Source organism: Lolium perenne, chromosome 1 (assembly GCF_019359855.2).
Source record: "Lolium perenne isolate Kyuss_39 chromosome 1, Kyuss_2.0, whole genome shotgun sequence".
Taxonomy (NCBI): Eukaryota; Viridiplantae; Streptophyta; class Magnoliopsida; order Poales; family Poaceae; genus Lolium; species Lolium perenne.
In genome coordinates this window covers 209,238,376-209,250,215 of record NC_067244.2, presented here as the reverse complement: position 1 = coordinate 209,250,215, position 11,840 = coordinate 209,238,376, and the positions used below count along the sequence as shown (strand labels likewise).

The 11,840-nt window shown below is 48.1% G+C and overlaps 2 protein-coding genes across 2 annotated transcripts; both read left to right on the top strand.

The window, feature by feature from the left end:
• Positions 1-464: 464 nt before the first annotated feature.
• Positions 465-3,044, top strand: LOC127322504 (universal stress protein PHOS32). The gene is made up of 4 exons (XM_051351158.2): positions 465-780; positions 866-975; positions 1,090-1,208; positions 2,767-3,044. The coding sequence occupies exons 1-4, from the start codon at positions 582-584 to the stop codon at positions 2,843-2,845; spliced, it is 507 nt and encodes a 168-aa protein (XP_051207118.1). The 5' UTR covers positions 465-581; the 3' UTR covers positions 2,846-3,044.
• A 4,350-nt stretch (positions 3,045-7,394) lies between these two features.
• LOC127322488 (uncharacterized) lies at positions 7,395-10,055 on the top strand. The gene is made up of 7 exons (XM_051351157.2): positions 7,395-7,728; positions 8,556-8,623; positions 8,768-8,881; positions 8,977-9,139; positions 9,215-9,361; positions 9,452-9,501; positions 9,789-10,055. The coding sequence occupies exons 1-6, from the start codon at positions 7,654-7,656 to the stop codon at positions 9,476-9,478; spliced, it is 594 nt and encodes a 197-aa protein (XP_051207117.1). The 5' UTR covers positions 7,395-7,653; the 3' UTR covers positions 9,479-9,501; positions 9,789-10,055.
• The last annotated feature ends 1,785 nt before the right edge of the window (positions 10,056-11,840 follow it).

Sequence of the window (11,840 nt, the reverse complement as noted above, 5' to 3'; positions counted from 1 at the left end):
AGCCAACAATGGACGGTGGAGCAAGGGAGATGGAATGGAAATGGTGGCCCATCGGCATGGATCAGATGTGACGCAGCAGACGCGGTTAAGAAAACGCCTTCGTACACGCAAGCCCAACAAACCTCGGTACAGTCTCAACCGTTTGTGACGGACGGTCGCCGGGACGCTAGCCTGGCGTGGGCACCGATCCAATGCCTGGGCATCCACAGTTTTCCGCTCTGATCTGCCTCCACGTCAACCTGTCAATGTCCAGCCGCACCAAGTACGGCGCGCGCGATGCCCGGGGGGCGCAGGCGGACACGGTACGTGCGAAGATTCCAGTGCACGAGGCAGGAGGCAGGAGCGCCGCGCCGCGAGGCCTGCGCCACCTTCTGGTCTCAGTGGTCACGCCAGCCAAACCAAACCCAAACCACGAGCTCGTCTTCCAAGTTCCAACCAACCAACCCGACCCAGGATCTCAGACCTTCATCAATAAGTACACGTCTCGCTCCCTCTCATCTGCCCACAAGCATTCACCACCTCGCCTCGCGTGACAACTGAGAACTGAGAAGAGCAAGTAGCCACCGGGTTTGATCGGATCGATGGCCAGCTGCGGCAAGGACGAAGACGGGGTGCGCAAGATCGGGGTGGCCATGGACTACTCCGCCAGCAGCAAGAGGGCGCTGGAGTGGGCCATCCGGAACCTGCTCCGCCGGGGCGACACCCTCGTCGTCCTCGTCGTCCAGCACTCCAGCGGGGACGAGGCCAAGCGCGCAGCCCTCTGGGCCAAGTCAGGATCCCGTAAGCACATCCTAGCTCGCAGATCGAGCTCCGCCTCCTCCTCCTTCCCTGCAGTGTCCTGAAACTGATTCATGTGTTACCGCAGCGCTGGTCCCTCTGTCGGAGTTCCGGGAGCCGGCCGTGATGCAGACCTACGGCGTCAAGTGCGACGCCGAGGTGCTCGACATGCTCGACACCGCAGCGCGCCAGCTCGAGGTACGCGTGTGTGTGTATGCGTTTCCAATCCATCGAGCAACGGAGGAACCTCATGAACTGAGTAACTGACTGGCTGGCTACTTGCTTGCTTTCCGTTCTTGGCCTGACGATCAGCTCAAGGTGGTGGCCAAGATTTACTGGGGCGACGCCAGGGAGAAGCTCTGCGAGGCCGTCGAGGAGCAGAGGATCGACACCATCGTCATGGGCAGCCGCGGCCTCGGCACCATCCAGAGGTACAATGTTATAATGGGTGTGATTATTTCTCGGTCGACTGAGAACTCGTTCTCGGTCAAGTGATATCATCAAATCTTAGTTGCAAGTAATGTTGCAACTGATAACTATAACATGAATCACAAAGTAAATCAAATGATGTAGGACTTGAGCACGAACTTAGTTCTAGCAAATCCCTATTATAATAACGCCTCAAGAGTCGAATTGCGAACCCTCGGTCACAGTCTCACGGTCTTCTGGTTCACATTGCCAATCCTCATGTCATCACAGTTTGGGTATAAATCATGTGCTGACTAGTAGCATTGCTTGAACCGATCTTCCTCATACCAAGTCAATGCCTCGCGGAACATAGTTAAACCACGATATACTGTAGGAGTAAACCCACTATACCTTGCGCTGGAAGGAATGTCAATCCCAAAATTGCACGCATGGATCATGCTTTACAATGAATTATTGCATCCAATCACATCACAGTACTGAGCTGTACTTGTATCCGGGAGGGCCTTTCGCCTTTAATACAGGAAATGCGACATACAGTTGCATTTTCTTTTCAATTACAATAGGGGCTCACAGCTAATCAGCAGTTAGTACCACATGGATCACCAAGCTGTTTCCTTTGCACAATGAACTTGGACGAGGTGCGGTCGTCTGCATCGTAGCTTGCCGGATTGTTTATGCGGCCATCTGAAACGCGAGGGGGATTAAATTGCTCTTCTGTAAGAGTTTAATCATCAGAATAATGTATAGGTAGAGTTGGTCTGCTAGTAGTACAGTGTTTCTGCCTACGATTCAAGATCTAGCATAATTAAGTCTTCACGAAGAAAGATTCAGAATTAACAGAGAAAGTACTACTAGTACTAGACTTTTGACTTTCGTTAGTTCTAGATATATGACTTCAGTTGCATATCTTGACAAGTTAGAGTTATCCTGATAGGAGAGTGTCCACATCCAAATATCATCACAATTTCATTTTTATACGCTATAGCCGTGAGTTTTTGCAATAAGTGAAATGTCAACGTAGTTTATACTAATTACAAGTTGATCCATCTTACTCCTAGTGTCATTTAGAACAGTAGTTTCATTAGAACAGTAGTTCAGAGTAACCCTTGGACACACATCCTAGTGTCATTCAGAACAGTAATTTAATTATGTATTCCAGATTAGGAACAGTGGTTTAATTGTGTGTTTCACATTACGAACAGTAGTTTGATTAGGTAATTAACTGTACCACTGTAGGCTTGAGCTGTTGGCATGCATTCGGGATAACTGAAAACTTATGATGCCATTGTGTTGCTAGGAGCAAGCTTGCTTTGGTCGAAATTAACTTGCTTACTACAACAAATCAGTAGACCCTCTTGATCAGCCATTGCATCTCAAGTTGTTAGCTAAAAGAGCATTATTTGTGCACGAGTAAATCATCCAGGAGCCAGAAGTCAGAAGAAACCGTGTATGCATTGTGTTCAGATGTCAGAACTTGATCATCCACCGCCAAATAGCCCCTAACAGTTTTAGCCTTGATTCACATTTTGCTGACCCTTTCATTCCCTGGCGATACTGCAGGATCCTTCTGGGAAGTGTGACCAACTACGTGCTGTCGAACGCGTCGTGCCCTGTGACAGTCGTCAAGGAGAAGTGTTAGGTTCGCCAGCGAAGTGAACCAGGATGTATGCTTGGGGTTGTGTGGGTAAAGAGCATCGTGATGTGCATCCGAATAATCTATGGAGCCGCTTGTGTTGTTTGTAATTTCGCAGCTTTGGCACATTCTGAAACATTTCATGCTGGTGTGCTCCATTGCCATTTGAGGATTCAGATTCAGTAAACTATCGTTTTTAAGCCAACAGTGAGCTATCGTCTGACCCTGCCTTATGTGTGTGCGTATCTTTTGCACTGTCTTTGGAGGGTGTGAACTTCACTTGGCGAGGATGGTTTGTTTGCCGGACTGGGTTGCCTTATCGTCTGCGTTGGAGGATGCCGAGGCGGCGGCCTCGGGTAGGTGGCTGTGAGCCGGGGCGGCGGCCCCGGAAGGCGGTGTGGCAACATCTCTATGGTGCAGGGATGCGGCTTGTCACGGCTTGGGTGGCGACCTTGGCTGTGTTGGCGGTAGGGCAGTCGGCTCGGTCGGACGCGTCCTAGAGGGGACGGTCGGACGTTATGTCGGGGCGGCGGCGCCGGATGAGTTGGTGTGATGTCCGTGGTCTGCGGCCTTTTGCCCTGTGCAGTTTGGGTTGCGGGTGGACGGTTCGTGCGACGTTGCAGCTCGAGAGAGAGCGGTGGTACGTCGGGCGGCGGCCCCGGAAGGTGGTGGCCTTCATTGGCGGAGCTAGTTCATTGTTACAGCCTGGGCTAAGTCTAAGTAAAATAAGCTTGCTGGGTGCTTGCCCCGTACGAAAACTTGTTTAGTGCCTCACTTATGAGTAGCACTTAAGGGGAAATCACCAGCTTAGCCCGGGCATGCCGGGCCTTGGCTCCGCCCATGGTGGTCTTGGTGGGCGCAGAGCGTGACGGAGCAGCGGTATGTCGGAGCGGCGGCTCCAAATGTTCATCATCTTCGAGGGTGCTTGATCTTGGGTCGCTTGGGCGATAAAGTGACTCTCAACGGTGGGCTTGGGCGGCAACGATAATGGCGTTGAGCATGATTTGGTTGTTGCAAGACCGTGTTAGTCGGCTCCGTCCCCACGTGTCCGAATGTCTTCAGGTTGGCCTCCTCTTGCTGTGAAGTCGAAGCTGCCTTTGGGTGATGTACGATGACCTTCGAGGGGCGGTTCGACGGTGAAGGTCCTTTTCGGCGCAGGTCTTGTGCATCTCCTCTCCGCGGCTCGTCGTCAGAATCGGAGCTACCGGCCTTTTCTTGGGGAGTCATCTGTATGGCATAAGCCAACTCGAGGTTCGCATTTGTGTAGCTTATGTGGGGAGCCAGGGTGGCTCGGTGTGCCTTCGCGGCGTCGTGTGGGTGGGTGTGGGCTTGGCACTGTCTTTGTAGGTTTTTGCTCGATTTTCTCCTAAAAACCGGACACCTTCTGCTTAATTAATGGATGAGGTAAAACTTTTACCTTGGTTTAAAAAAAGAATCTTTTGGGCTGTTTCTCCACAGCGCAGGCCTGGCTGGGTTTAACACTTTCGCTAGGCCGGCCCAAACGTTTTGTAGTTTTTTCTTAAACTGCAAGTATCTTCGTTGTTTTACGAGAAGATGGATTAGGCCATCCAAAGTTCATTTGATCCTTAAATGGCAAATTAAAATTATGGGAGACTTTTTAGAGAGGCCTCGGGCGTCTAAACGACGGCCACACTGATTCGTGGAACACATGAAGAGGAAGAGAGGATCCCTCGGATCCTGGGATGTGAGCTCGCGAGATTCCTGATTCAGTACCTAGGTCTCCAGTTGGCACTCCGGCCTCTGTCTAAGGCTGAGTGGCAGCCGCTTCTGGACCAGGTTACCAAGTGTATGGGCGGACCTACTGGGTGGGCGGGGTGGGCCGTGGCCCACCCCAAATTTTGTGAGATTTTTTTACTATCCTTAATTTCTAACCCACGTGAAACGGAGAAAGTCATCCAGGTCGAACTCGTGGTCGATCCCCTCCAGGCCTCCTCCGCTCGACCGCTCCAGCCTCCAGACCCGACGGCGCGGCCGGCGGTCGATCTCCCTTCCGGCGAACGGCCGACGGGCCACGGCGGTCGATCCCCGCCCCTTCTCCTTGCGGGCTCGCGCGGTCAGGTCGCTCCCCGTCCTTTCTCCTCGCCGTCGCCGGACGGCCCGAACCCTCGCCGTCGTCGCCGACCTCCTCTCGGGCGGGCCTTCGCCGATCTCCTCCTCTTTCCTGGACGAGCTGCTCCGTTGGACGCCGCCTCCGTCCTCCTGCAGGTAGGAGTTGGACAGAGAGTCCGTCTGTCCGTGTCCGGCTCTCTCTGACTCTCTTGTCTGTTATTGCTTCCCTAGTTTTCTGTTTGCATTTGGCAATATTTTTTTGCCTAGTATTAGAATCATTTGATATTTGTGTGTAGCATCTGTGTAGATTGTAGAATTAGAATAGATGATATATGATTGAAAATGGCAATCAATATCTTATACAAATTTTATTGTTTCCATTGTCATTGTAGAATTAATTATGAAGATGCATGGAAATAGCATAGTGATGTAATTTTCTATTTATGCTATCCATCATGTAAGATTTTCTTCATGTTTTGAGCTATTTGTATTGTAATTTTGCACATTTCATATATATATATGTAATGAACTTCAATGTTGGCAATCTATTGGCTATGTATGTTACTAATTTAGCAAAATTTATCACATTTAGCGGAGGCGTAAAAAAAATTAGGTGTGCCCACCCTTCAACTTTTTTCTGCGTCCGCCACTGACCAAGTGTGTGCCGACGTGGCAAAGAGGGCTTATTCGGCGAGAGGGAAGGCTAGTACTGATTAACTCAGTAGTCGCGGCCAGAGCGGTGCACCAAATGGTGGTTGCCGAGGCCCCAGAATGGCTGTTGGGGGACATAAACAGGTGGATAAGAGCTTTCTTTTGGGCGGGTAAGGACGAGGTCCAAGGGGGTCGGTGCCTAGTGGCGTGGAGGAGTATCTGTAAACCAAAGGAGTTCGGGGGGGTTGGGAGTGAAGGACCTGAGGCTGCAGCGCCTCGCGCTGAGAGTGAGATGACTGTGGCTCAGACGCACGGATCCGAAGAGGCATTGGCAAGGCCTACCAGCGCTGAACGACCCATTTGTGGTGGGAGTGTTCCAGAGTCTGGCGAATTTCAGGGTGGGGGATGGGCGGTTGACCTATTTTTGGAGAGACCGATGAATTAGTGGATACACAGCGGAGGACCTTGCACCGGAGGTTTTCGCCAAGGTACCCAGTAGAAGAAAGAACACTCGCATGGTGGCGGAGGCTTTAAGGGGGACGCTTGGATGGATGACATAACCGGAGAGATGACGGTCGAGCTTTGGAGGAAATGCCTGAGTTTGTGGGAGGCAGTTGAAACTGTGCAGAGTGACGTCTCAAGGCCAGACCACATATCTTGGAAAGGTGCGAAGTCAGGAGCATACACGGCAAAGTGCACCTATGAGATGCTTTGTCAGGGGAGTGTTAGATGGAGTATGAGCGGTGTGGGGCTCCTTCTCACCCATGAAATGCAAGATTCTCGCTTGGTTGGCCATGAAATACCGTCTGTGGACGTCCGACAGGAGTGCGAGACACGGTCTGCAGGAGCACCCCGGATGCATGTTATGCATGCCTGCAAGATGAGGATAACGTTGATCACGTTTGGTCAGATGCCCTTATGCGAGACAGGTTTGGAGCAGGGTGCTACACGGTGCGGATCTATGGATTGCCAACCCAGGTTTCACGGGCAACCCGTAGAGATGGTGGACGGAGGTCCGCAAGCGAGTGAGGAGGATCGATAGGAAGCGCTTTGACTCCATGGTGGTCAACACGGCATGGACGCTCTGGAAACAGCGGAATGCAAGGGCTTTCGGAAACGCGAGGGAGCATAAGACGGTCGACCAAATGGTGGTCCAGATTAGAGATGATTTTCACCTGTGGGAGAGGGTCAAGAGAGGAGGGAGACTAGATATATCGAGAGAGTAGGCCTAGACGGAGGGCGGGTGGAGTGTGTGTTCTCAGTACCGTGGTGCTGATCTTGTATATTATTATGTTCACTCTTTTATAAAGATAAGGCACGCTTTCCGCGTGCTCTCGATTTTTTTTTATCTCATAGCCATATGACCACCATTTGGTTCTCCAAAAGGATAGCAATGACATTAGTTTTGCTGATTGTCCTACTCCACTTTGTTATACGTGGATATGGTAGCACGCTAAATTTGCTCGAATTTGCCAGATTTTGCTCGGTGTGGCTTGCCAAGGTAACGAGTTTGCTCCACTCAACCGGTTAGCTAACCAGCCAACGTGACTAGCTAAACTCGAATGTGAAACATTCAGATTCAAAGTTACACGAGCCCTTTTCAAACACACGATTAGTCTATACCAATAAGTGGTCTATACACATAAAGTGCATCAACACATATGGCTTATCTTCTCACCTTTTTAGAAATCTTGAGATGAACTAAAGTTGTGTTGGACAAAATGCGATCGAAACGAAAACGAGTCACACTTTCACAAGGACCATCACGATTTTATCGTTTTCCCCACCCGCGGTGTGGCAAACCATCACAAGCGACCAAACAAACCACGCTCCTCAGTCCTCCCGCCCCCCAAACCGAGTAGACCAAAATTTTCCCGCGCGGCGACGCCAAATCCCCCTTCTCCCTCCCTCCCGCCACCGCTCGCGCCCCTCAGCCGGCCGAGTCCCCCACCACACCGCCCGCCGCGCGCGATCCGCCGCCTCTGCCGGCCCCATCCCCCCGCCGCGGCAGATCCGGTCCCGTGCCGCAGCGCCATTCCGTCGAGCACGTCGCGCGCGGCGGCAGGAGGGCGTGGGCGAGGAGGAGCAGCAGGATGTACGGGCGGCGCGCGTCGCAGCTGCTCAAGGAGCTCGACGCCTGCGAGCCCGGCCAGCTCGTGGTCTTCAACGTAATTCTCCTCCTACTCTCTCCATACCCACTCGCACCTCCTAGTTCGGTATCCGGGTGGACGGTGCTCAAGTTTCCTCGGTTCGTCTGTCTTAGAGACCAGTTTTGCTTGATCTGTTTATGTTAGGTGTATATATGGACGAAATTGAATTTATATGCTGTGGATTTGGCATCCTGGTGGGAATTGCTATGTGCTAGCGTCCTTGTTGAACAAAGCACCCGTGCAAGTAGGTACCGATTTGGCTTTGCGGCCTGGCTTACAGAGTTAGTTAGTACTACACGCGGCTTCTGACCATGTGTTTAGCACTGGGTCTCCAGATAAACCATAGTGTCTGTCCAGTCTTTGCTTTTGTATTAGAAGCATAATTTCGTCCAATCTTGTCAGTGAAGATTTTCTCTGAGAGTAATTTTATTTTAGAAGCTGTATAGTTTATACTACTACTTAACACCAGCATCTGAATTGCGTAGAGCCTCAGTACAACTCTTACTGACCCGCCTTCTGGTCTTGCTTGCGAAGTTGATGCCATTTCTGAAGTGATCTCTGTTTACTCTGAAAACTCTAGGCCTCTTCCTTCAATAGTGTTAGTCGGCACATGCTGGTTCATCATACTGAATTCAATGATATCACCTTTAAAATGTTCAGTAATTAGGTGCAGGTCTGGTAAATTGCTGTGGCAGGACATCTTTAGCATGACACTTGGGCTGTAGACACAACACTGCATACTGATACTTTTTGGGCAGTATGCTTTGGGAGTAGCAAAATTTCCTTTTACTTTGTTTAATGTTTAATATGCCAATCCCTAACTTGTTGCTACATGGAATGTGCAGAACGATGTATTTGACCAGGTCATTAGAGAGTGCAATGAGCACAATGCACAGTTTCAGTCATTGATCAGGTAACTTCCATGCTATTTAGAATTTTGAATATCTTCATCTAACTTTGACTTGCGAGTAACAATCGCCAGTAAGATAAAAGAGCTAGATTAAATTCCACACCAGCACGGCTTACAAATGCCTGATCTGTTTTGTGCTTGTGACAGAAAAATGGTGGAGCAAAACCTAGACATTGAAACAACAAGAAATGAGGACCACTATGGTGCAGCTATCCACCATCTTTCACTTCTCCGTAACAAAAGATGCCTCATGGCTTACATGTACAGAATTTAGTTTCACGTCTGTGCAAACTTGTGTTTCCTCTCTTTTTCATGGTGATTGCACATGATGAACCCGATTTTTCCTATCCAAATAGGTACAACCGAGCAGAAACTATTCAGAGTTTTAGATGGAAAATTGGTCCTGTGCTTCCTCATGAAATACAAGAAAAGCTCCATTTTTCGGAGAAAGAGTACTTCAAGAACCACTCTACAGCCATTAAGTCCTACATATCAGAAATGGATATAGATTTAACGGTGGTATGGATCTTTCCTATATGATATACCTTTTGAGGACGAAACACAGATATCAGAATAACTGTTTAATTTTCATAGGACATGGTACCCCCCAAGGATCCTTATATCCAGGTTCGAGTGCTGGAGGACATTGGTGAAGTATCTCTTGGCGACCATTCCATATCGTTGACAAAGAACTCACTTCATTTCCTAAGGCGCACAGATGCAGAACAATTTATATCACAGGTTTGCTACCTGTTACTCCATGAATAAGATTCTTGATCTTCCATTCTGTATGTTCCTGGTGTGAATAAGATTTTGCTTAACTTATCATAGGGTCTCATGGAAGAATTTCTGGAGTAGGAATCACATGTGGTGTACAATAGGTATTGTTGCTTGCTGTCATCTGATTACTTAAAGTTTACTTTTGGCAATACTTTAGTAGTAATGTAATGGCCATTTGCTACAAACATGCCATAGATCAGAAAAGGCGTGTCACAGGATACGTTTTTCACTTGACGTATGTCTTGTACTATTAGCTACCGACAAGATTTTTTTTTGCTTTGTATTTGGTTTTGTGTAACAGTAGTCATATACAGATTTTAGTTACCGCCTACAACATTTTCTTTGTTGCTGCTGTCTGATGGATTATGCACTTCTGGATTTCTGACAGAGACTGCGCAAAAAGGAACGGATATATGTTGTCTTCAGATGTGAAGGCGCAAGGCAACATGAGGGATTTCGAACTGTGAAGCTCCTGCCTAGTTGTTAGTGATGACTTGTAGCTTTAGATGAATGAATTAAACATGTTGTATTGTTTCGTAATAGAATTTTCAACTTTTTGAAATTTTACAAGCAATTTTCCCTATGATTCGTGCAGTATGACAAGTTCTGCTTTCTGACAAACAGTGACCTGGAAATCCTAATGTTCTTTGGCAAACTGAATGATTCATCTGTGTTCTTTTTGCCATGACACAGTTCTGGCATTCTGAGTTGGGACTCTACTTGTTTAGTCAGAAGCAAGGTTCCTGCTTCTGCACATATTGGTTAACTCAGCTCACCTTCAGTTACCATACCCAAGTGACTTTTCATCCGTTTTCCAGGGAGAAAGACTAATGTAGCACATCTTTGTGCAGGCAGGTTCCTGCTTGTGCACATATGTAAAGGTGTACTGAACGTCACTTAGTTGAGACTGGTATCTTCTTTTAGCAACCTCAAGTTTCTTCAGATGCTTTTATTGACTGCAACCTTGCATACTGGTGTGGCTATCACTTGCTGAACTCAAAAGGTTCTGGCTTAAAGTTTGCATAAATTACAGAGAAAAGAATGCATTTGCCTTATGCCTTTACTGTCCAATTGTTCGCATATTTTTGCATCTGGATTCATTGATGGTGCAGTACTGCAGTTGTTTAGGATGTGGTGTCATCTTGCTGTTCTTGACTTAAAATTAGCTGGAACACGCTTCATATATTTATGCTCATGCATGAGACATGCCATATAAGATAAAAGATCCCTCCTAAGTTCTAAAGATTGTTTTGAAATTGCTTATCACGTGTGCCACTTGATAAAGATCCTTGCTAAGTTAAACATGTTGAGTTGTGTACGTTTGTGTACGAAGCAGCAGCATTTGGCTCGTCTGTCCCTTTTAATTTCTGCTGAAACATTTCCCTTCGTGTGAGGATGGTACCTTAAATCCTTAACTGTTGGTGAGGCTTAAAATTGACCTACCACCACCATCTACCAAACTTCAAATCATGCATATACCCAGAGGAGCAAGCAACTTCATTTTGTACTGATTGCCCTCCCTTTTGCTGGTCTTGTCCTTGTGCATAACTACTAGTAGGTCATGGTACTGATGACTTATGTAGTACGTATCTGCTGCCACTACAGCACACATATTGGAGGTTCTGGTCACCGCCATAAAGAGACGTGACATGATGGTTACATGCTTCTCATGGACTCCTCCAAACCTAGACAAAGAATGAAAAGCATTAGGTGCTAAACGCCTAAACCTATACATCCAATCTATGCCCAAGCCTTCCAAGTGAAGAGTGTCTTTTCTACAATAGAATGGGGCCATATACTCATGAATCGTCAGAACTCGTCTCCAATAGCGGGCACCCGGTGACTATAGCTGTCTCAATTTCTCTACCACAGCTCACTCACTGTCTTTGATGGCCGAGGCAAGAAATGGAAGCGGATTAATGATTACACACTCCAAGCTCATCTACTCTGGCAGAAAGAAAAAGATGGCCACTGGAAGGATATAATTCACAGGAAATAGGCAGTCGCCATTGGTAAAGCGTAATACCCGTTCAGCCAGGGGAGATGATAAGAACATCTCGAGCCACCCTCCATACACCGTCTGGCACTGCCTCGAATGCGCCTCTAGGGTATCTAATGTCACCGTTGGTGTAGAACTTGTCATGGGCGGTGTAGAACTCGCCGATGGTGTTCTCATTTCTTGCAAGATAAGGTCGTGTTGTTCCTTGTATCACGCCTTCACCCATTCATCCATTGTAGACGTGTCAGCCATTAAGGGTGTATTTAGTTCTAGAACGGAGTGAAATGTAATGGAACCGTTTCATCCTTCGAACCCGTTCATGTGTTTGGTTCTGGAGAAGGATGGAACCAACTGGTTCCTAAAAAGACAATATAACCCTTAGATTCAGAATTCACCCATTCCAAAAAATTGGTGGAATCTGGTAGAATGGCTGTCTAATGA